At 38.6% G+C, this 25,804-nt stretch overlaps 1 protein-coding gene across 4 annotated transcripts in view; it reads left to right on the forward strand.

Moving 5' to 3' along the window:
• Window positions 1-25,804, forward strand: part of nlgn3a (neuroligin 3a) — a 151,715-nt gene that overhangs the window by 33,936 nt on the left and 91,975 nt on the right. Inside the window, exons 2-5 of one of the 4 annotated variants that reach the window (XM_060885384.1) lie at window positions 820-1,503; window positions 2,614-2,673; window positions 14,839-14,898; window positions 23,912-24,061. In XM_060885384.1, coding sequence (XP_060741367.1) covers window positions 1,059-1,503; window positions 2,614-2,673; window positions 14,839-14,898; window positions 23,912-24,061 — 715 coding nt within the window. In that variant the 5' untranslated portion in view covers window positions 820-1,058. The remainder of the gene's footprint in view (window positions 1-819; window positions 1,504-2,613; window positions 2,674-14,838; window positions 14,899-23,911; window positions 24,062-25,804) is intronic. The other 3 variants (XM_060885380.1, XM_060885381.1, XM_060885383.1) reach the window with 3 other exon arrangements.

The following is a 25,804-nucleotide window of genomic DNA, read 5'->3' on the forward strand; positions in this document are numbered from 1 at the left end:
ACGGTCTTAAGCTTTAAGAACTGAAAATTGATCAGTGCTGTGTGGAGTGCAGTTTCACCCACACAAGGGACTCCCTTCACCCCAACACTGATTAGCATTTACAGTGCACAGGGCCCCTATAGCATTTGTAAATGTGATCTTTCTAGAAGGGCCCAGAGAGCTTTACCTGCAAATGTTATTTCACACATCTTCATCTATAAGGTTCCTGTGTGCTAGTGGTGATGGTGGAACCTTTATTCATTGCATTTCATTTATAAAAAGAAAGGACTTTTTATCTCAGGTGCAAAGGTGTACAGGTATATAATATACACAGTTGCCATTTTTTTGTTACTAATAAAAATCAATACATTATGAAGAGATAATGTGGTAGGAACAACCCCATTCCTTCTTTGTTGGTGGGAAAGGTTTACTCTTTATAGGGCAAAGAGTAGAGTATATACTGTATATGTGCACTGGAACTAGGGTCCCATGGGCACAGAAATAAAATCTAACTTTATCTAAATCTAAGCTACATTCACATTAGGTTTAAAATCGAATACAGATATACATACAGATATTTGGAGCACTGAACAGATACAAATACAAACGGTGCTATTGCCATGCACACCAAATGATCAGGTATGGATTGTACACATTGGATTTTGGATTGTACAGACTGGCAGCATTAGACCAGAGGGTCTCGATTATAGTGGCACCACAAATCACATGGAGAGTCAGTAAAATTGAGGCAAAGTAGTAATGTGAGAAAGAAAGACAAATTGGAGTACTTAGCTGTTTGGCAATTATCATTAATTCCTTTCCTCTTTTTCCCACATGCAGGACAGAAGATTTGACACGTGGACTAAACAGCGAATAAACACCCAGTTCTGAAAAGGAATAAAGAACGTCTGTGGGGTTTTTTTTTGTATTTTTTGTTTTTGTTTTTGTTTTTTTTACATATTTTTGGCCACGTAGCCCCTCCTTCGTGGCCGATGACAAGAATACGTGTTGAGAGCCTGAAGGACGGAGGCGTGTGCTGAGGGAAAGTGTTTGTCAGCATCTCTGTGTTCTCACAAACCATGTGGCCGAGGAATCAGCTCTCAGTGGTCTGGCCTGGATGCCATGCCACCGGGCTGTGGATATGGTTGTTTTGCTCATTTTTGGCATTGGCACGGGCGCAGAGCTACTACCCCACAGTGAACACACATTACGGAAAGCTGCGCGGTATGCGCGTTCCACTTCCCAGTGAGATCCTGGGCCCTGTGGACCAGTACTTGGGTGTGCCTTACGCCGCACCACCTGTGGCTGAGAAGCGGTTCCTGCCCCCCGAGCCACCCTCGTCATGGTCAGGCATTAAGAATGCCACGCACTTTGCGCCCGTATGCCCACAAAACATCCACAACGCCGTGCCTGAGATCATGATGCCCATCTGGTTCACTTTTAACTTGGATATAGTTGCCACTTATATACAGGAGCAAAATGAGGATTGTTTGTACCTCAACATATATGTGCCAACTGAAGATGGTGAGTGTGTTGGGTATACAGGAATACTTCTTTTCACTTCTTTCCTTCTTTGTCACCCTCTGTATTGTGTTTGAAGCATGAATTGTTTGGCGCATGCTGTGTCTGTCCACCGTGTTACTACACCTTGACTTGATCTCCCATACTGTCATTTCATCGGCTCTTCCCTTCCATGCCACTGTTAATGGGTTCCTCTTTTGTGTCTTTCAAGATAAAGCCAAATAATTTAATCAATCACGAAAAAATAAAAAGAAAAAAGTTCTGATTATAATCGGATATAAAGATTGGACTTACTGATCTTGGTGCACCTCCCTCTCCTCACTGTCTTGACTGTTCTGGGGACTAAAGATGAAAGATCAGCCTTCTTGATGTACATTGAGCCTTTGTAGGGTTGGTAAAAGATGCAGGAGCACAAGAGGCCTGTAGCATCAGTCCTAGCCATGTAAGACCCGTTACTATAATTTTCCCAATTCCTGCTGCCTTAATACTGTAATTATGCACTTTTAAATTATGCAATAAAAAAATAATAGTGTAACCAGGATACCACATTCAAGAGCAAAATGATAAACCTAACTGGAAAAACTGTCAAATTATATACAATGTTCTTTCACACTATAAAATACCACATTAAGTCCATTTCCGAAATAAATGAAACGGTCTAAATTAAATATGTATATTGGAATGGACTTTAAACACATGCCATGTTTTTAGATACATTTACTTCAGCTCTCCAAAAACACAAGCAACACAAAAACACAAAAACACTTTTGTAACACAAGCATTTTTTTCATACAGTAACTTCAATGATCCAACAGTAAAGGCAATGCAGTAACGAAAGACTCGGTCAATTTGATGGTTGTAACGGGTCTTATATAGAAGTGCATGTGAAACAAGGCTTCCTGTGTCCCAACCTGCAGTAAATCTGTTCCACCATTTTTAGAACCTGTACTTAAAGAAAGACCCCAGTTTTTTTCAACACCTTTTTTTGTTGTTCTTGTGGTCGATATTGACAGGAGGAAGGGAGATGGTGGTCTGAAACAATTTGATGCATGTGTCCTCCCGATTTTCTTCCAGAGACTTTTGTTATTTTGTAGTCTTTTATTCATTTCACAGTCAAAAGAATATCCAAGGAATGTGCCAGAAAACCCAACAAGAAAATATGTAGAAAAGGAGGTATGTAAGCAAGCCATCATGTGGGAGCGAAAAAGAGAAGAGAGCGACTGGTACGTCCTCTCTAAAGTCAGCGCCATAACTCCATCATCCCCGGAGTCAGAGCACTAATTGGAATGGGCAACATGGAAATTGGAGTGCAGATGAATTATGTCTGTATGTTGTACAATGTTATATATGAACATGCAGAAGAGTGATACCGAATGTTTGACTTCCAGTGAGTTTCAAGTGTATATTTATTAGAGTGCATAATTACTAGGTGTTGCTTACCTATTTCTGTTGATTTACACAAGGTTGCAATAACAATCAGTTGAATTCTGATGCTCCAAGGTTCTTGATGGTAATTTTATGCTTCTCAGAATACAACATATGGAATACCGAAGCATTGTATTGCTGCGGAAAAGTCAGTGTACTAACCAGCCATAATACTCATCATGGTCTGTGTTAATTAATGGGTCCTCATGTCAAATTACTAAATGATGTTATATTCCAAATCAATTGAATTTATTTAGCTATGTTTTAGACTTAGATATATCACGCAATTTGATGCTTAACTATACGTACGTACTGTATGTACTGTAGGTTTTTTCATGTTATTAAGGATGATGTTTGCACAGGATATTTTTTGGCTCTCACATGACACAATGCGATCATCCGGCTAGACGACGACGTCCCGATTTACTAAGATTTCAAATGAAAACGCTCAATTTGCATATGCAAAACGTTTGTTAAAAATGTACATTCAGCCAGTGAGGAAATCACTGCACTTGCAAATTTGAAGGAGGAAACAATAATGTTTTTTTTTTTTTTTTTTTTTTTTGGTGCACTATTTGTTCACAGCAGCTGTGTCAACTTGCACACACGCATAATTAAGTGTCAGGTTTAATACAGAGCAAAGGCGACGAGACGCATCCAAAAAACCCAACACAAAAGATATGCATGACTGCAAAATCTTTCACAGGCTCAGTTTAAATCCTGTTGGTATCAGAGGTGAAAACGTGTCTTGAATATCATAAAAAAAAAACCCCTAAATGTCCTCGGTATTGTTCCGTCATCATTCAGAGAATCAGACTTTCTTATTATTTTGAGATACTAAGGCATAATTGCAAGAAACTTTTTTTTTTTTGTCTTGAAATTGCAGCAACTGGCTCATACAAATTTAACACCTGCCCTTTGGTCTCATTAATTTGCTCACATAACTGCTATTCTCCAAGTGAATTTCAGGCTTTGAATCACATTGTTGCTGCAAATTGAATAGCTGTGCTTTGTATTTCAAAAAAATGCAGCTAAATGGCGCATTTAAAAGTCTCGTTTCTCTATGATGTATATCACTTTTGAGGTCTTTGGTAGTTTTAAGTTATATTAGGTTTATATACACAAATCGTAAGTAAAGCGGATCTGAGTTTCCAGTTTATAAGGCACGCCGATATATTAGCATGACTTTCAGATGATTAGTGAAATCGTTAGTTGCCTGTCGATTGTGTTGATTTGTTCATACAAAATTAAGGAAGATGCATACAAGTAGAGGTTTGTATGAGATTTTAATAAAACGTTTTTTTTTTTCAACAACTGATACTGCTAAACGGTAGACGTTAGAAGTATTCAAGATGGCAACTTAAGATGAAAAACTGAAGATGATGATGAATAGATCTGCCTGATCATCGTAACAGTACTGTGACAAAAGTTCTACTAGCTTTCATTACCATTGATTTCTGTAGAGGCGCAAGCCATAAAAATGACTGACTGAATTAGTTCAACCACTTGCAATAACTCCAATTAGAAATATATTAGGAACCCGCAGAGATTTCAGCTCAGATCTAATGTCAGCTTGTGTAACACTTTTCTTTATGTAGCTGCGCTTTTCACTTTTTTTCTACACAGTTTGTGCCTTTCTGTTTCACAAACTCTTATAAAATAAAGGTGCTATTAACATATTCAATATTTAATCAGTTTTGAATCCAAACTCAGTGCTCTTTCCTCTAGGGTGCAGTTTGTTTAGGCAGGTGAGAACAATGCAGTCACACTCAGAGGCAGACCAAAATAACTGGGCAGAGACTGGAGTGAGGTGATCTCAGGCCAGTTCGCAGTGAACTCAAGCGCAACTGCAGTGAGAAAGTGAGTCGACCTTGAATAGAGCTAACTGCAGGAAGTGAAGCAAACATGCTGTATATTTTGGATTGTAAGCCGTAAGATGCGGGACAGAGCCGCATCACTGCAGATGTGCAATGTGTTGGTATTTGGGCAGACAAACAAAAAAGACAATAAAACCTGGACGTGACACACAAAATGAACCAAATTACAAATTAAATAAAACTTCCCTTTCGCTCTGTTTCAAGCTCAGTATATAGACCCTAAAAAGCCTTTTTATATCATTTGGCTACCAGGTATTAAATTTTCTGGTTCTTGTTGCCTCCACTTGCTTGTGCATTTGTCAATCCTAGCGTCTTGTTAGCATGATATCTCACGAACGAGGTGGAGAATGTTTAAAGGATTTATATGGGATAATCATAACCAGGAGATGATCTTATTTTGGAATTGATCCAAACATAGTGAAGGTCAAATGTTTGAAATTGCTTTCAGGTTTGATTTTGAAAAAAAATTAGTAACGAGTCTAATAGCGGTGGCGGCGTCCACGTCTACTCCACTTGTGTCAAGTTTTAAATTATTCAGGCCTTTAATCTTTAGACTATTTTTATTGCACAATATGTTACAGAATATTTATGAGGGTTAAAATAACTCACAACCAAAAAAAAATAAAAAAAACAATCAGTTGTTTGGAAAAATCAAAATACTGTAATTCAGTAGCGTCACTTTAAAAAAAAACAGACGGTGAGCTGAAAATTCTGGAACATTTTTATTGACAGTTAAATGACAAGAAGATTGTAGGAGTCTATTAGTGGGTTTTTCTTTGTATAAAGAGGAAGATGCTGCTGATGCATTTGCACTAGCAGGTCCAGTTGCGGAATAACTTTAGATGATAAAGTGTTTTGTAAGAAAGCCGCTCTTCTTGATTGAATGTTATTTGATTCTTCAGTGATCGCAGCTGTTCATTTATCTTAGCACAAGAAATATTTACATAGTATTACAAGATACACATGTTATTGTAGACGACATTAAATCCCGGCCAGACGCCAGTGTAAGTGTAACTGATGACTGAAATGTAGACTCCCAGGCCTCTGAATTCAGCTTATTAAAGGGATTCATCTGCGAGTGACAGTGCATGTGTAACACCACAGTTGATTAATGGTCACGTTAAAGGGATTGGTGCAGAACTCTCAATCAGCAATTTGAAAGTTGGAATAATTGTGAGAGAGCGATGTGTTTTCGATGCAGAATTTTTGAGCAGTGCTGTTTCCCTAAACTAATTTTAAACTTGCACACACAAGCCTCAGGGCTCTGAAACTTCAAAATAATCATCTGTTCAAGAAAATAAAGCTTTTTTTTATTGATATCTATTTGGCATAATTATCTGCGTTATAGATCAGTGTTTACTTTTGATATATTTGAGTAACATCATCTGGCAAGGCTACCCCAAGGTGCCACACAGTAAATGGTAAATGATTTCAAATTGGGTTTTTTTTTTTGAAGTGCAAAGTCAAACAGAGAACCAAATCATTTGGGTTGAAAAAGGATGTGATTGCATTCATCACTATCATGCTGAAACATTTAACAAACACGCAATCTCAGTTGAGTATGGAGACTTTCTTTAGAAAATGTTTTACATTGTCTTAATTAAAGCCATAGAAATGTCATAAAAGCGTGTTTCAGAAAGCATACACGTAGACGTGAGCCAAGCTGAATGAAACACTGAAAATCCCAGTCGATGGAGTCACAGAAACTCAGACATGGATTATTAAAGTGTCAGAGAAGAAATGAAAAAGTATTGATAAGATATGACATGCAAATGTGCATTGAAAAAGGCCAATGAGAACATTTTGAGGAAAGCTATGACTTGAGAAGACTCAAAGCTGCAAATCTCAAACAATCACAGCAATGATTACAGGATCATTAAAAAAAAACAATCACCAGAGAGATTTGCTCTACGTGGAATTCCTTTCCTATTAATTTAAATGGGATCCTCGGTATCTTGTTGTGGAATGGGTTGGGACAAGGTCCTCACTTCCCCTAAGGCTTACATGTGGACTTGTTCACGATCAAAATCAACGACATGTTCAGATTTTTTTGTCGCATACACAATACACTGCAGGTCATTGGTGAATCAAGCGGTTAAGGCTCTGGAGAATTGGATCTGCTGTAAAAATGATTATGTAATATGTGTAGTTCTAAATATAAAGCTGGCCGGTAGGAATAGTGTGTGTGTGATTGAGGTAGTGTGTGTTGAGTAGTCGAGTCCAGAAAAAGTCCAGGTTCTAAATGTCGTCCTTTTTGAGGGCCTGAATCACTTGCATAAAGAAGCTTCTCCTCATTTTCTCTGTTTGAGTTAAAGGAGCATAAACACTTCCTTGACTGCAAAAAGAGAGAAGAAGCATCCTTTGTTTGGATGGCTGAGGTCTTTTGTCTGACTCTTTTTAAACCTGTTAGTTTGCTTGGTGAGTTTGGTGGTTTGTTTTCTGTGTGGTTTGGTTTAATTTCTCCACAAACATAATTAAATAAACCAAAACAGGAAAAGAAAAGATGGCCGAGGTCTTCATTCATTCATTCATTCGTTTTCTACCGCTTATCCGAACTACCTCGGGTCACGGGGAGCCTGTGCCTAGCTCAGCCGTCATCGGGCATCAAGGCAGGATACACCCTGGACGGAGTGCCAACCCATCACAGGGCACACACACACACTCTCATTCACTCACACAATCACACACTACGGACAATTTTCCAGAGATGCCAATCAACCTACCATGCATGTCTTTGGACCGGGGGAGGAAACCGGAGTACCCGGAGGAAACCCCCGAGGCACGGGGAGAACATGCAAACTCCACACACACAAGGAACAAGGCGGAGGCAGGAATCGAACCCCCAACCCTGGAGGTGTGAGGAGAACGTGCTAACCACTAAGCCACCGTGCCCCCCCATGTAGGTCTTATATACTTTTATTCATTGGTCAGAATATGGGGAGGAAAAAGTATGAACAAACCTTTACCATGTGCCTGTAGAGGTCATACAAATCACCTGTACAAATTATTACTAACAAATTATTTAAATTACTAGATTAAAAGACTGTGTGTCATGTCCACTGTTTACATTCATCTCACACCTCATCTAAAAAAAAAAATTGCTGCATCCTAAACTATATGGCGTCGTTGATTCAGTTCCTGCAGTTGGGTCACATCACTTTCTCACAAAAATGAACCGTGCCAGAGTTCAGTTGGAAACGGACCGAGATCAAATCACTCAGATGCTCATGGACTGATTTTGTGTTCTCTTGAGTGCGGGGGTGAGTTCTCACACACCTACGCAAAGTGCACCAAGGGCTGAAAATGTGACAGGAACTAGAGTTTAATTCAAATAGACTAAAGACAGTTGAATTAATTTTAAAAAATATCAGTTTTAGTTTCAACCTGGAGGTGTTTATCTATACATTCCTCTTATTGGTGTAGATTTTAAAAGCAGCTAAAACCATTGATTGAACTGCTGTAACTGAAATGTAATTGTGGCTGTGGTGACTAATTAAAAGTAGGAAAAAAATTCATGTTTTTTTGGACCATTAGAAATTTTGATTAAATGAAAGAATTCATAGTTATGACGGATTCTTTGATTTTGTGGAGACGAGGACATGATCGTGTTTTTGCAGATAAATAATAATTCAATAATAATTGATTCAATTCAATATTGCAGTATATAGACCAGAGGAAGTGGACATAAGTCATAATAAAGTACCTTGCAGAGAATGCTTGGTCATTTAGAAATGAAAATAAATGACAATAATTATCCGAGCATATAGTGTGTTGTAATGACAAGTCATTGAAAGCCATCAAACGCATGATGTACTGCAAACAAGGATTTGATGATCATTATTGTTTTTACCTTGTAGACCCTGATCTTTTTGATCCACTGAAAAGAGTGTTTTATTGGCTTCTGCACACAAACCTGTAATCTCATGTAAATTCTTCCAAATTAGCATGATGTAAAACCAGCAGGAACTGTTGCCAAGCAACAATAACTCGTCAGCTCTCTAAGCTTGTTGATCGCCCTTTCGAAATCCTCAGACTCTGTCAATCTACTCAGCTCCAGAAAAAACAAATCGGTGAAATGCGTTGTTAAAAAAATCGCTTGTTTACAGTGAAAAGGGACAAGAGAAATAATAAAAAAAAACCCACAGTGTGTATTTTGTTTGAGTAGAATCACACCAATAATGATTTTGCAGTGAGTAAACTGCACTGAAGTTCGTCTAATCACTTCCTTCTTATAACGTTCGGCTCCGCAAGCAGCACTGTAATTTTTTTTTAACCTGCTCATCAGAGATGGAGCAAAAGCTCACGAGGTGTTATTATGATGAATCCTTACAATCTCCTTTAGGCACAAAGGGTAATTGATGGTAACCGAACACGAGAGAGAGTAAAAAAAATCCATAGCAAATGAGGGGGAAATAATGTGCGATACGGCTTCATACCGAGACAATGAAATGGCAAGAAAGACAGAGACACACTAATTAAAGGTTTAACACAGAACAGGTGAACACATTAGAGTGAAGCAATCAATAGCTGCATCTCAACCATCTCCCTAGTTTAGGAGTCATGGCACTGATCAGGAATCACTATCTTAAAGTCATAAGATCCTTCCAGTGCACCGGGGAATTTTATTCCTGATAAAATCCCACAATGTGCTGCAGAAACCAGTGAACATTAATGCGTACTTTGCTCCCTTACTGGAAGTGACTGCATATTTTCTGAAAAAAAGTGGTAGACAAACTCTTAGACAACTAGCTTGTTATAAATGATTACTTGCATTAATAATTTTTTTTAATTAATTAATTACTTTTAAGAGTTTAATGATTTTTTTAAACAATCCTGTACAATCCTGCTTGAAATACTATGACAAAATCCTTTTTTTTTTAGAAAAGAATAAAAATACATCTATTACATTATATTATATATAACATTATAACTTTTTTAATAAAAAATACCATCAAAGCTATCATTCCTGTCTGATGTTGATAAATGAAAAGGGTGATGTCTTACAACATGAGTATGTAGTCATGTCACCGGAAATTGAGTCATCAGCGTCTCGGTGTTTAGTGAGCTAGGGTTTGTACCAGCAACTCAACTCTATACTGATTCTCAACTCTGTACTCAACTCTGAGCTGATTGAGACGAGTGTTAGGACTGGGGTAAAGACATATAGGAAAATGAGCAAAGCATTTGATATGAACTCAAAGAAAAAAAATGACACTAGACATAAGAGCAGCGTGTCCTCTTTTACTGCTGGGAAACATGCCATGCTGCCAGAGAGAATTCCTGCCAGTCATTTTGTCAGAATTTCTCTTGCTCAAACAAAATGTTTCTAATGTATTACAGGGTGTCTGACTGAGTACATTAAAATGTTGCGAAACTAAAATTACCCTTTAGCACTGCCTATGAGCCTATCTTCCATGCCATCACTTGTCTTGAGAATTATTTCTCTGTTTAAGTTAATTGCTACAGCAAATGCTTAATCTCTTGCGTGCTGTAACGGGATGCATTAATAACTGCTTAACATGCAAGGTGGAATTATTGCACTTGCCGTAATTCTTTTCTCATTTGTTTGCTACAGATTTGCCATATAAGCATGCATTTTATAGAATTCTCTTCAGGGAGCTGTTCTTCTCATGTTTCAATTGGGGGCTGACACAAAATAGCCTTATTAGTTTAAAAACCTATTTGTGAATTTATGCTTCTGAACATTTCTCGAATTGTTTCAGAGAAGGGAATTTGGCAGCGACGGAGCACAGATCTAATTTACATAGCGATCAGAACGAGGGCCGTGAAAAACAAAAGAAAAAGAAACAAAAAAAAAAAAGCTTTTCTTTAGAAGCCGTTGTGAATGTTGGGGCTTCAAAACGGCACATTGCGGTCGGAGCAGGCAAAAAAAATTTGTCATCCTGCAGCAGATCACTCCAGATTGCTAGTGTGATGAAAATGCCAATAGCCGCTAGGCTGAGCAATAACATGGCATGGAATTGGGAGGTACAGGTAGTTCAGTTGTGTGGAGCTGTAGAGGAAATCCATGAGTGAGGTTGTCTGGGTGTGTGTGGGGGTGGTGGTGGTTTGGGCTGAGAAGCTGTAAGCAATACAGCGGCTACAAAAATGAAACCGGATGTCCCTTCCGATTGATACGAAGCAGCTCTGTTAAATGTGTTGCAAACCCAGTTCTGGCAGGAGCTTTGTTTTTTTTTTTCTTCTTAGTACTGGCGCCTCATTCTTTTTGACTTGAAATGCAGGACACAGCTTGGCCAGGAAGTTCCCATTCAGTTCCCCCTGCTGCTCATATACTGGCCCAGTATATCTCCTCGCTAACGGACTAGCCTCCAAACAGCTTTTGTCGCTAGTCCCCATAGAAATGCAGAGGCCTGGTTTCAAGACAGCTGAAACAGGAAGATAGAAATGGTGTAGACCAATTTGTTTTCCAGGTTTTCTAGTGCACTCTTCCTTCCAAAAACATAGCATCTTTAAACCGGCTCATTAGGAAATTGTCAAAGGTTTATTTGTTTATTAACTTTAGATGCTTATTGGAGCGTTAATTTTATGGAGTAATGAGATGCAGTTCATTTTTATAGCAGCTCAGCTGGCTCGCTGCTATAGTAACTTATAACAAATCTCAGGTCACTTAACGTCAATCTGTCTGCTAGACTTTGGAAAAAAGGAAAAAAAAAAACCAAACAAACAGTGAGGCTTGTTTTGTTCCTGAGCAGTGTTGTGAACTTTGGCTCACCCTTTCTTTTTAAAAATGTAATCCTCTTTATCTCTAAGTGCCGTTATTTTGGTCCTCTCGAATCCATCTCCTCCAACTTACGCATTAAACATGCAGTGTCTCGAATCGACAGGAGTTTGTCATAGAAGCAGAAAGCAAGCCTTGGAAAGGAGTGAAAGAAGGAGCCACTAGAGAATTGGAGACAGAGTCTGTAAACTGAAGAAGGCTGAATTGTTTTTAAGCACCAGTGAAAACCCAGCGAATGTTTTCAGGATTTCGGAGCTCTTCCAATCAGTTATCACCCTGGTGCAATGCATTTCTCCCTTGTCAAAGCGAGTGCACTAACCATCCGGCGCTCAGCTGATATCGAGCACATCATCAGTCCAGTGTGTTGGAGGTCACAGAGAGGAGAGCGAGAGCACATTTCTTCTGCGCTCCACCACAGGCCGTGATGGGTTGGTGCTCACAGAGGTTAATATCAGAGTGTATTTGGAGGGCGGCTCGCTGGCACCGTGTCCTCGAGTAATCCGTCTTTCTGATCATCGAAATGGATCTCGCCCGGTTATAAACACTATTTTTGTGGCTCAGCTGTGGCAAAGTCTGCAGACCTTTGCACAACAAAACACATGTTTTATTCATTGGACATACGGAGAAAAGCGTCTATTATCTATTCATGTATAATCTATTTTATTGTGCCGTAAGAACATCATAGATGTTCATCATAGGTCTTAAGTAAGAAGAGTAATAAACCTGAAGTTTAAGATTTCAAGAATTGTTGCTGCTCTGTGTGTCTTTTCACATCATGATTGTCAGAGACTTTTTTATAAAACAGCAGCAGTTAATCTTTTTCTGTCCATCATGTGATTTCAGGGAGATTTTGAATTTCAGTGCATCTTAAAACTGACACATCTTTATTTTGTGCATCAATTTTTTTTGCACCCAAAATGCAGTAGGTTTTCCAAGCACACACACACACACACACCACATGCAGCCAAGTTTAGTTAAACTTCAGCATGTACTTGCTCTGAGGCATTCATACAAAATGACATCCTGTTTTTTAAAGACATCACAGGCAACAATGGAATCACACAAAAAAAATAATTAAAAATCTTAGTGTTGTTGACTAAGAGCTTGCATATTCATAAAGTTTCATATTTTTTATTTCTATGTCACATTTTTTTAGCTGCATCTTAGACATTGAATGGTGCATTTTTCCTGAAACTGTGAAAGGTCTAGAAAGTGCAATTTATCAACCAAATGATAGCATTTGATAAATGAGATGCATTTACATTTCATGCAGCAATACCTGTAAAGCTATAATGTGGCGTATATTTTAGCGTTTGTTTTATAGTTTTGCCAAAGAACATACATAAGCAATTACTCTACCCTGAAATATATTAATGACCGGAAAACAGGGTTTTCTTTGTGCAGAGGAACATAAAAATAAATACTAGTTCTGAACAGATTTTAAGGTCTTTGGATTTTAAACCCTCCTCATATCCTCGTTATTTTCAGTTTGGTTGTCTGTAGATGATGCTTGGCTTTACTGACTTACACACAAAAGCAACAGATTGACTAAGAAATAGTCTGCTGTTACAGAAACTCTATCAACTTCTGTTAATGAGCTACTGCGTAAATATGTTGATGCTGTTGGTAAACCAGCAGAGTGAGTCATAATATGTGATATAATTAGCTGACATCTCCATTCATCATGACGAGAGGTTATAATTGCAGGACATAATTATAAACAGACTATGATGAGTGTTTGTAAATGGGACTGTAATGGAGCAGTTCAGATTCAACTGAAAAAAAAAGAAAGAAAGAAAAAAAGCTACATCTTGCAAAAAAAAAGGAGGGAAAAAACTGTTTTCTTTTCTTATTCGCATTAAAGTAACATTTACACACAGAGAAATTTAAAGGTTAAAATGTAAGTGTTGATGACTGTCATTGTACTCGTGTACTTTTTTGTAGATACCGGGCCATTTTTATCTTTTTCTACACTTACTGGATGAATTTTTATGGTTGCCTGATTATCTAGAACTCACTGTATAGATACTGTGCCATGTAAAACTCCCTCTATAGGTACATTTAAACATTTTCTGCAGAGACCAGTCAAGCAGAGATGTTATTTGAAGGCCAAGTAAAGGTTTAGTTCTAGACGACATTTTAAAGGTTTCTACAAGTAGATTCTAATAAATAAATTCATTAATATTGATAATTGCTAATATTTTTGTTGGTTATGTGTATCATGTTCTAACTGTTTAATTATGTCTACTGTTTATAGAACAATAAAATCACTATGTAAATGACAAACCTAACGAGAACTCATAGCATAGAATGTTTATCACATTAAACATATCTACGATTTGCTCTTAAAGGAACACTCCACACTGAAACACATTCAAATCTGTTTATACTGAACTATTTGCGAGGAGTTTAGCAGTTCTGGTGTTAATTTAATGTATTTTTGTTATTCCTTTGAGACGATAGTGTTAGTCTGCCATACAATGGCACAGCATAACATTGCTAGCACGGTTACAACGGCATTCATTAAGAGGAAACCTTTAAATCACCTCAGACCTTAAAGATAACTAACAGGTTTCAATGATATTTCCGTTATCGCTGAGATAGCACTGTATTTGCTGTTTAAAAAAAAAAGCATAATGTAAAATCCAGTGTAGAAGTAGTAGAGATGCTAGACATCAATCATTGGACTCTCGATTATTGCAATGCATTTAGACAGCAGAAGGTCAGCTAGTTAGCGAGCTATGCGCATTAAAGGCATTATCAGGGGGTTTAGCATAAACGTTAAAGCTTTGGAAACTTGTCTGTTTGATCTGCATCGTTCTCTTTATGTAGAAATGAAGAAAAGGCTAAATCAAATAGGAAATGAGGAAAGGAAATCAAACTGTATTATGGTCATGGGTAACGTAGGAAACTGCTAACCATAGTGAAAATAGATGTTGATGTTGATAAATAAAAAATAAAAACAAATAACTAGATTTGAATAACTTATATGAATTGTAAGGAAGTGGTTCAGGGTGGATTTTTCCATCAAGTATGTTTAGCTCTCATTAGGTTTGTCTAATTAAATATGGCTTATGTGTGTATGTATTTCAAATTGAGATGTATATTTGTCTTATATGTATGTAAAAGAAAATATAAAAGTCTAAATCATTACAAACAATTTAAATGTATGAGAGCTGATACAATGTCATCTTACACTTGTGACAGGTTTCAAATTATCCATTTCTTCCATGATGGTTGTATTATTGTGAATTGTGTTGTGCCTCTTTGTGTCTTTTCCCGATTGTTTTTTTATAGGGGCCCATGCTAAAAAACAGGGTGAAGATTTAGCAGATAATGACGGCGATGAAGACGAAGGTATTCTTTTTGGTGATGAAGGCGGTAGCATGTCTTTAAATTTGTTTGCCATTCTTTTTTAAGTACTATCGAGTGAAACCGTTGGTACAATTTTGTAATTTTCTCATTATCATTGCCCGACGCATCAATCCAGTGAGTGTGAATGTGAATGAATGGAGTTTGGTTTTGTCTGTTATTTTTTTTGGAGTTTGTCCTCAAATGATTTGTTGTTTTAACAATTCAGTTAAAATTTATATTTACTGAAAGTCAAATCTCATCAGATTTTCGAATCAGGACTGACAGACATCAAACCGGACGTATATTCATACTGAATTCTAGTTTTAATACGAAGTTTATTAGTAATTGTATTCCTAAACTGTTACTAATCAAGTGGTCGGTGAGTGAATATAATACCACACATTCAATATAATTGTTATTATTAATCAGTCTGCTAAATTATCACGAGTATAAATTTAATAAGGCAAAATTTGTCAAAAATCTGAAAATGAACACAAGATAGAAACTCTAATTTACGGTCTTCAGTTAAATATAAATTACAATCGATTTATGCTTCAGACAGTGTAGTTACTTCACTTCAGGGTTCTTCCTCAGTGCTTCCTCTTGTAGTGTTTTCTGGCCACCATCGCTCATTTGGGGTAAACCAATACATTGAAAATTTATATCCTTATTTATTATATTTCTGTAAAGCTTCTTTGTGATAATGTCCACTGTTAAAAGCAGTATGCAAATGGAATTGAATGTAACAGCTGCTTTTTTAAGCAATTATCCAATCAACCAATTATGTGGCAGCAGTACAGCGCATTAAATCATGCAGTTATAGGAAATTGAGACTATGATGGCTGCAGATGCACTGAAAGTGGACAGCTGAAGAAGAAGATTGGAAAGATTGGAAAAGCCTAAGTGTCGACTCCAACCAGTCTGGACCTCTTTCATAAGCAAGGTGTTTTCGCCTGTAGAAATGTTGCTTGCTGGATGTTTCTTGTTTTTGGTGCCATTCTGTGTAAACTCTATTGACGCCTGTGAATGTCAGCGGTTTCTGAAATACTCAGAACAGCCTGTCTGATATCTACAATCTGATTGGCTGATTGGAAAATGACACGAATGAGCAGGTTTACAGGTGTATTTTCCTGTGCTTTTACCAGGAGGTCATATGCCGAGTGTAACGTTTGAACTTCTAGGTTTCAATTATAATATATCTCTACAGTCATGGGGAATAAAGGAAGTACACAAAAAACACAACATCATAAGAAAAATAGAAAGGAAAAAATAAGTACACCCTGTAAGAATAACAAAATTAATAACATTAATTTGACATAAACAGTCCAACATTTGTGGAACTTCTTGAATCTGTGTCTTGCATTATTTTGGGGTAGATTTTGTTTGAGGGCATTTGTTTTTGTTCCCACCACAGCATGTCAGTGGGGTTGAGGTCTGAACATTTCAACAGCTTCTTTAGCCAGTTAAATGTTGATTTCCTAGTGTTGCATTGAGATAGCTGCTCTGTTGTATGGCCTGATACTTGACAGATAATGTGAAGTTTATGATTTTCATGCTGACTGCATGTTTCCTATGTGGTAGCTTAGTGGTTAAGGTGTTGGATTACCAAATGGAAGGTTGCGAGCTTGAACACGAGGACCACAAAGATGCCTCTGCTGGGTCCCTGAGCAAGGCCTTTTAACCCTCAATTGCTCAGTCATATAAAATGAGATTATATGTCAGTTGCTCTGGGTAAGGGCGTCTGCCAAATGCTGTAAATGGTCATGTTCTGTGTTGGTTTTATGCCAAACATGGTGCTGTGCATGATGACCAAACATCTCCACCTTGGTCTCATCAGTCCAAGTGATACAGTTCCATACAGAACCTTTGTGGTGTGTTCATGTGCAATTTTGCAAACATCTGTCATGCTCCGTGTTCTTCTCCGTATCCATGAAGGAGCATTTTCCTAGCCAGCTTACCATAAAAGTTCAGTCTTTTTCTGATTGTGTGATAAACATAATGTACATAAATATTTAAGGTGTTTACAGAGTCCTGTAGGTTTCTCGCTGTGGCCCCTGGGTTTTTCTTTATTGTATATTTATGAGCATTAAACCATCTGAAATTCAGATGCATTAAACCATCTGAATTTCTCCTGGAAAGACTTGCAAAATTCTTAAAGGCTTTTCATTTGCAAATAATACTTCTCACTGTAGAAGGTGAATTTAAAGCTTTTTGGAAATGGCATTATAAGCCTTCCAAGACCAATGAGTAGAAATTGTTGCTTCTCTGTGGTCATGTTTGATGCCATGGGTGTTCCAGAACAACACAGTGCCATAATGTCTGCCTTTTATAGTCACAATTCTTAATGATAAACTAATTTTGAAGAAGTTGTTGAGGAAGATCAGAATTCTTCTTCTTTTTCATCTTCTTCTACTTCTGTTTGGGTGTCCTCACAGCGAATCTTTACTCATGCACCAATTACCTTCATATCTTCCTTCAACATATCCATGTATCTCCTCTTTGGCCTTCCTCTTGACCTCTTACCTGGCAGCTCCATCTCCAACATCCTTCTACAAATATAACCATCTTCCTCTCCTCTGTACATGTCCAAACCATCTCAATCTAGTCTCTCTGACCTTGTCCCCAAAAACAGCCAACCTGAGCCATCCCTCTGATGTGCTCGTTCCTAATCCTGTCCATCCTCGTCACTCCTAAAGAGAAAGTCAACATCCTCATCTCTGCTACCTCCATCTCTGCCGCATGTCTTTTCTTCTCTGCTACAGTCTCTAACCCATACAGCAGAGCTGCCCTCAGTACTGTCTTGTGCACCTTTCCTTTGATTCTTGCTGACACCCTTCTGTCACACAACACTCCTGACACTTTTCTTCACCCACTCCAACCTGCCTGCACTCGCCTCCTCACCTCTTATCCACACTCCCAGTCACACTGGACGGTTGATCAATAAAAGGTCATGATCAATAAAAACAGAATTAAAGGAGGGTGTACTTTCTTTATTTCCTCTTACTGAATGCCGTGTAGCATTTAAAACAAACAATGCATATTTCTTCCTATTTCCCCTACTTTTTTTGACTTTTGCTTTTCTCTATATTATTTGTAGTCGGCGCTGGGCGATACAACATAAATATTTGATCATACTACTTAAAGACTTTCCTGTGATACAAACTGTGTATCATGATGTACTGTAGGTTGGCTAACAGCAAAAAAAGTTGAATTCTTTTAGAAAATGAAATTTAAAAAACAGGAAAAAGTTTAACAGTGAAAATAAAGGAACAAATCTGTAACAAATTTAAAAGATAACTAGAAAACGACATTAAATCTAGTGATTTTATATTTTTATTCTTATCCCTCTTTTTCTACTTATTATTAATTATTTTTATTATTTAAAAAAACTTTTTTAAATCATTTTAGCACAAGGGAAAAGAAATGCAGCTTTTAACGAATCTCCTAGTATTTAACTTGGTAAGAATTTTCTACATGAAATCTAGGTCAGTAAAGACTAGCAGCTGCATGACTGATAGCCAGCCATAATTATAAATGGGCCGAACTAGCAACACACTCTCTGATGTGATTAGTCTTCTGATAGGAATAGGTCACTGGTGTAATAGGGGGTATGGGCAGAAATAGATGGCCAGCTGTAATTACATCTTGAATAATTTGTTGTTTATCATGTTGGCATCTCTCTAAAAGCATTATTTACAAATTTAAGTTGTCGTGGCTCTTTTTTCAATGCTTTTAATGTTCAGACTAATGTTTAACATTAGTGAGTTCATTAAAAAGTAGGACGGAGTAAAAGACAAAATATATATGGTGAGTTGTGTGGATTTAAGCTTATCATGCTGTCACTATAACTGAAAAGCCCTCAGTGTGCTGTGATGTGACAATGATATGTGCAAAGCAGCTAGATTAAAAGAGAGATAAAAAAAAACTCCCCGGACATATTTTATGGTTAGGGTTAGGGCTAGGATTATTTATATTATCGATTTAAGACCGTTTTGGTTAATAAACGTGTGTATGTGAGACATGTCGTTATGCAGATGTGGCAACGGTGCAGTTATCTGTGCTGCACTAAATGTTTGCCCATGTGACTGTTAATGCATAATATCATAGCTGACATTTTGTGCGTGAGTCGAACACATAGAACTGAAAAGATGAAGGCTGAAGAGTTGCTGAGAGGATTAGCAGCAGAGAAAGAATGAAAAAAAGAGAAAAGTTGATGCTCAGCAGTAGCATTGTTCAATTTCAGTATTTATCTTGGGATATTCGGAGCTCAGGATGGATATCTGGCAAGATTAGAAAAGGAGGAGTATTCTTTCCATGCCACAGCAAACGACTTAAACCCCAGACTCTACTGTATTTGCAAACCCTGCCAATGCTGTTCTGTTGCTCATCTGCCCTTTTTCCGGATTACTCAGGTGAGTTATATGCTCAGCTCAAGTCTGCTATACTGTATTGAACATGGGTTTTGTGTGCTCAGTGCAAGCACCCCCTGCTGTGACTTGTTGATTTTTTCAGGTCAGCCATAACATGGTTTGTCAGTCTCGGATCAGTGCATTTTCTGCGCCAGCAGCCAGAGATTTTCTTTTGGAGTGGCTGAAAAAGTCTTATTAAAGAAGCATGGTTAGGGGGATTAGCTATGGTGTTAATAGATACAGAATCAGCTTGTCTCTCTAGCAGAGGCTGAGGCAGAGGTTGGGGACTTAAGCATGTCTCAGCATTCTGTATCAGGGGAGGCAGCAGATTCCCCAAATACAGGTTTGGTCTAAAGTGCTTGCAATAGATTTACAATTGGTCTGACCAGACAATTCCATTGCCGCCTTGTGCAAAGAAATGGCGCCTGAGGCTGCCCTCTGTGAAAATCTACTTGGCTAAGGATAGTCTAGTGGTGTGCTCAAATGGCAAAGTGTCCTGCCAGATGCTTTACCACCTGGCCTGGGGGCCAGTTCCAGTGCCAGAGCAATAGGATTCGAAAGCAAGGCATGGATACAACTGCTGGGGTTGAATATAGCTGCTTTAGGTGTGCTTGTTCTTGCCCATTTTCTGCATAGCAAGCCAATTGGCCTGTATTTATTGCCTAACTTGCAATGTTATCTTTTTACAATTGCCCCTTGAGACAGGACTGGAGGGAAAATCATTTGTAAACATGTTTGCTAATAAATAAGGTGAAAATAAAAGACCAAAAACATGTGCCTGCAGCCGAGCGCCGGTGACATTAATGTGTTTGGAGTGATTATTTACCTTGTTTATTTTGTTGCCATATTTTATTATCTCCTCTAAAGTAATTGAATATAGGCATACTACTTTTATTGTTAGCCTTTCTAAAAGTGATAATTGAATAGAGAAAGGCTACAAATCCGTTTTGATGCTTTAATAGCACTGAAATGATTTTCTACAGGCTTTGCAGACGTATTTTTCAGAAGCAGATGGCACTATAAACAACTGTTTTAGATTCTTCTCTCCAAATCGCCACAGCGTATGAACCGACATAAACGTCCTACTTAACACTCAGGCACTGCTCAGTGCTAAGCAGCAGATAACTGTATTCTACAGCGATTCAGCAATAAAACTATTTAGAAATATTCTGCATAAACTGGTATAGCTGGAAGCTCTGCTCTAGTGGACAATCCTGCTCTTGGATCCTTTCACCGGAGATCTGCAGGAATACAATAAAGCTGCTGCGTACTACATGCACTTAAGCCGCGGTATCTGCCTCTGTTTTAATTTCTATGTACTTGAGCAGACAGCGCCCACCATCTTGCAATCTACTTAGCCAGGCGTTGTCATCTCGATTCAGCAGGCACTTCATCTTCTGCTCATTTGGCAGTCTGAAAAAAGCATTACAAACCTGTTCCGGGTGGCCCCTCATCCACTTACAGCTCTTAACAGTCACTGAAGTCTGCTGCAACCCAGGGAATTTGTTATTCCGGAAGGCCCTGCGGAAATCAGGCGAGTACCAGGGTGCACTGTGTCATCCCTGTCGTGGTTGAGGCATATTTAGGAACGGTGGAGGTTCTAAATCACAGCAAGCGAATGAGGCAACGTGGATGATGAATGGCGGTACTGTTACACAGAGGCAGGCACCTTTGCCTGGCCTCTCCCATTTTATGGAAATGGATCTGGAACTGTTTGGCTCAGTGAGCCATGCTCCCTAATGAGGACAAAGAACGGCTGGCTTTGACTCTCTCCACCTGTCTAGCTATTAGGATTGATTCTATTGACTTCCAGCTGTCAGTCAGCATGGTTTCAAAAGACAATGGGCCCGTTTACCTGCATTTCCTGCTGTCATGGGAGGAAAGATCAACTCTAGCCTTCATGGCACAAACGCAGAGATTTGAAAGGGCTTATTGGGCTTTTATGTTAAATCTCTGGAAAGATATTTCCTCTAGGAGGTAAATACTTATTATCCACCAGCGATACAATCAGTTTTATTGGTTTTTCGGTGACATTTTGGCAGTACAGATGTGTTCAGTGTGATTCTAATATTGAATCTGGAAGAGAGTGCATTGGAGAAGCCATTTCAACTATGCGTCTTTCTTTCTTTCTTTCTTTCTTTCTTTCTTTCTTTCTTTCTTTCTTTCCCTCTTTTCTTTTAAATCTCTCTTTCTATGCTCCCCTCTGCTACCAAAGGCCAGGCTTCAAAAGAGCACATCAAACCACCTGCCTCTGCGCTTAGCGACGTTATATTTCATGCACAAACGCCACGGCCGCAGCCTGAAGAAGTTGTCTTCTTCAAAGGTCACTTTCTCCCATCTTATTCAGGGGCTGCAATGTCAAAATTCTAAGACAAAATACACAAAAAATCACCACGAATCCAGCCACTGTTGCAGCCAATTAGAAGCTCTGCATATTATCTCTCAATCCAATCCATGCAATGCGAAGAGGTCGAGCACTGCAATGTTGTTATCATGAATCGTCCTGAAGTTGTAATTTGCGTCACGTGTGACGTAATTCGCGTTGACAGTAGCCGCATGCATTCCGTCAAAATCAACTCTTGTCAAGCAGATCACCCATTGTGAGCGGCGCTCATTGCTCATACCGTGCCAATCGGCTCCTACAGAGTGACACAGCTGACACCATGCAAAGTGGCCCGGTGAGATTTATGAGGGCTGGAGAACAGGCTGACTGACAGCGCTGCAAGCTCCGAGATGACTTATAACACTCGTGGATTCACTAATCACCAGATGGCAAAGTGTGATATCATGGCCGTAACCTCAGCTATGTTGAAGAATCTTGAACGTTCATGCAAGTCATTTATTAACTTCAGAGTAAACAGTAATCCCAATGTATTTACAGACAAAGTTAAGATTAAGATACTTAGGGTTATGAGGCTTAAGTCCTGCCTCGAAAGGTACAGAGCATCTAGCTCATGTGTGGATGTGTGTGTGTCTGTGTGTCTGTGTGTGTATGTGTAATCACATTCTAAAATTGGCCCCTCTACATCTGCTACATATCAAACATTATTCCACAATTATTAAGCTGGAGTTTATGTCTCATTCAAGAATCACATTTTCTTTTTTTTTTAATATCAAATAATGAATGCATGAAATAGAAATGTGTTTACTTTGTATTCAACCTTTTCACTGTGCCTTTCTTCTGTTTTCAGTGCATACTATTTGGGACGCAGCGACATGCTGCACATGTGTCTTGTTTTAAATGCTGTCTCAGAATGTTAGTAGTAACTAGATGAGAAGATCAGGTGCTGGAAGAACAAAAGCATCCAGTTTGAACTAGTCAGGTGTTTTAATGGTTTTAATCCAGTTCCAAGTTCAAACCTGCTTGATGTGAATCACCAAAAGAGGCTTCTGATAACACTGACATGACTAATCACGCTTCCTGTTCCACACAGAACTTTTATTTCTCTCTCTTACTCTTCTCTCCGTCATATTTATTCTTTCTCTTGTTCTCTGTCTGCTTTCAATTGTTTTAATGTCCCATGCCTCACCGGTACAGGAAATCTTCCATCCTTTCATTCATTCTCCTCACTCCATGCATCGTCTCTCTTGTGTGAGATACGTGTCAGCCAAGAATTGTCAGTATTAAACACATGCCTTATCACAGCTCTCTCAGATACCAGATAAGTCACACAAGTCCTAAGGTACAGGCAAACGGAGGAAGGAAAAAAACAAACAGCAGCACCTACAAAGGACATTTTGTTCATCTGGCAGTGTTGTTAATTAGCCATGACCGTTTCTACATAAGTAGGCGTGAATGCGATATGAAGACCCCTCTAGTCTGCAGGAGGACGGAACAAGCGTGCTGTTTGTCATTTGCGATTTTTCTTGAGGATTTTGAATTTTCTGTCTGCAGTAGCCATGGTAACCAGAAATACCATATAATTGTTTGACTGTGAGCCCAGTAGCTCTCTGCAAGCACTAGGAGCCAAACAACCACCAGACCTAAGAGAGAGACAAAGAGAGAATCATGTCTGTCAAAACAGAGCCCTTCAGCCCTTTTCAACCATGGCTGCCTGCGTTTTTGTTTTTTTTTCCCCTGTCACAATAGCATTTCATTAAACGCTCAACAGTCCCTTTAGTGCATTATACGCTATGCTTAGATTCATGCAGAAATAATTATTGAATTTCTAGACATGAAGATGAATCAACGGCAGCACGAATTCTCTGTGACTAAACTGCTTTTTTTCACCACTAGCACCGCAGCAGATAATCGCATCGTATTCCATGACTGAGAAAATCTTTTTGCTCCCCTACTGGGGCTTGCACCTCCATGTTCTTCTACTACAGCGATTTGCTATAATAAGATCTAGAGGATGCGTTAAATTTAAACGTCATAGCATCACAAGGCGGCAACAGTATACCTTGGCAATGCGAACAGTTCAATTCTGACTCTACACACGGCTTCATCTGTTCATACCTTTTTGCTGAACGTTATTAGTTTGTTATGAGAGGCAGATCAGGCAGCCATGTTAGTGTGGCTGGTATCTGGGAGGGTCGAGTGTTGAGCTTTTCTTTGCTGTGTGTTAGGGCTGAGAGAGCAGGTTTAACCGTAGCCACTCTTGCAGACATACGAGATACCGGTGCCAAACCTGTGATGGTCTACATTCACGGAGGCTCCTACATGGAGGGCACAGGCAACATGATCGACGGCAGCGTGTTGGCCAGCTACGGCAACGTCATCGTCATCACGCTCAACTTCCGGGTCGGCGTCTTAGGTAAGTCGCTTTTGTTTGTTTTGGGGATCCAAACAGCTTAAACATGAGGGATTTTTTCTTGTATACTGTACATTATAATGTTGCACAATTATTGAACATGTTTTTAAGTGAACTGAACACACATTGAAATGAACACACATTTAAATGAATGAACACACCATTTCTTTTCCAAGACATTTATTTATTTATAGCCCTTTTTTTATTTGACTATTAATTTCCATACAGCCAGATTTTGTTCCTCCTCCTTTCGGTAAAATATTAAGAAAAGGGAATTCTAACATATATTATAAACAGCTCCTCAGAAGCAGTATCACGATTATAATTCATTAATATTGACTTGTTGAATATTTTAATAGGCAGACTTTATACAGACTGGGTCCTTCATGGCTCGAGCATGTCTGAGCACATATTAAAGTTTCTCTTTTGACTTATTTTTCATGTAAATATAAGCAGCTTGAACAACTGTTACCTTTGCTTCAGGTTGCTTAATGCTGGAGAAAGCTTGTTTGTGGAAACTATAAAAGCAAGACCTTGAATATCAGTAGAAATCTATTCAACAGAAGCTTTGTATGTACGTATATGTTAATATATGTTTATGTGTTATCTGTAAGCTTCGCCTGCAGCACTGCAGACCGCTGCCGGAGACTCAATAATTATTTTTTTTCTCCTCTACCAATTTCTTCTTTTTTGATGTTGTTGCTTATAGCTTGTTGAAAAGTGTAATTTTAAGCATGCCTGGGCAAAGCTTTTTCTGTCTATCTGAAAAACTATCACAGCTATCACACAAAATAGTCCACTCTGAACAATCACAAAAAAAAGGCTCGAAAATGTTTTACCCGTGTCTCGGAACAACAATTAAGACTCGACGGCGCCTTCTAAATAATGTATCTACTGATAAACTTTGCCGATTACTTAATCAAACATGCAGATGTTATGTACTGTGTTGTGCACTATGTAAATAAAGATATAATTAGGTTTAAGAAATAAGAATGAGTGGAAGGTAGAGCCGGAGACAAGGAAGCAGGTCCATAAACCCGACTGCAGGAAACCCCAGCGCCACCAGCCAAGCACCCCCTCCACCTCCCTCTCCACCACCACTACCTCCTCCCTACCTTTATACACTGCAGATGTCATTGAAATTCAAGGCAGAGTGCAGCATTTCAAGCAGAAATAAATAAAGAAGTAAAGAAATATAGCAGTATTAATGCAGAATGAGCAGTCTTTTAATTAGGCAGCTTAGAAGGATGAGCAGGAAATAATTGAGGCTCAGAGAGTTAGACAATATAATGAAGTGAAAAAAAAAAAACAAGGCAATTCGAATGAAAGTGACATACACAGCTTTAATGTTGCATGCCACTGGTTTTAAAGATTCTCCTGGTAAAGGTGTTGGTTTGAGTAAGCCCATTAAGCTTGGCCTGAATCTACAATTATAACAGGTGAAAACAGCAAAGCCTGCAGGTTATGATTTACTGATATGCAGCACACCGGGCATTATTTATCGAGCTGGATAGAAATAAACGTTTGGATGAGTATTTACACAAGCTTCGGTGTTCAGTGTTCTCGAAAATCTGTAATTTTTGGAATTTCCTTCTTATGCTGTATGTCTTAGAGCATACCTTTACGCATAAGAAGATTCATTTAATGCCAATACATTTTTCTGTTATAAATCACAATTTATTATTCATTCATTCATCTTCTACCGCTTATCCGAACTACCTCGGGTCACGGGGAGCCTGTGCCTAT

This window comes from Tachysurus vachellii, chromosome 13, assembly GCF_030014155.1.
Source record: "Tachysurus vachellii isolate PV-2020 chromosome 13, HZAU_Pvac_v1, whole genome shotgun sequence".
In the NCBI taxonomy this organism is placed as follows: domain Eukaryota; kingdom Metazoa; phylum Chordata; class Actinopteri; order Siluriformes; family Bagridae; genus Tachysurus; species Tachysurus vachellii.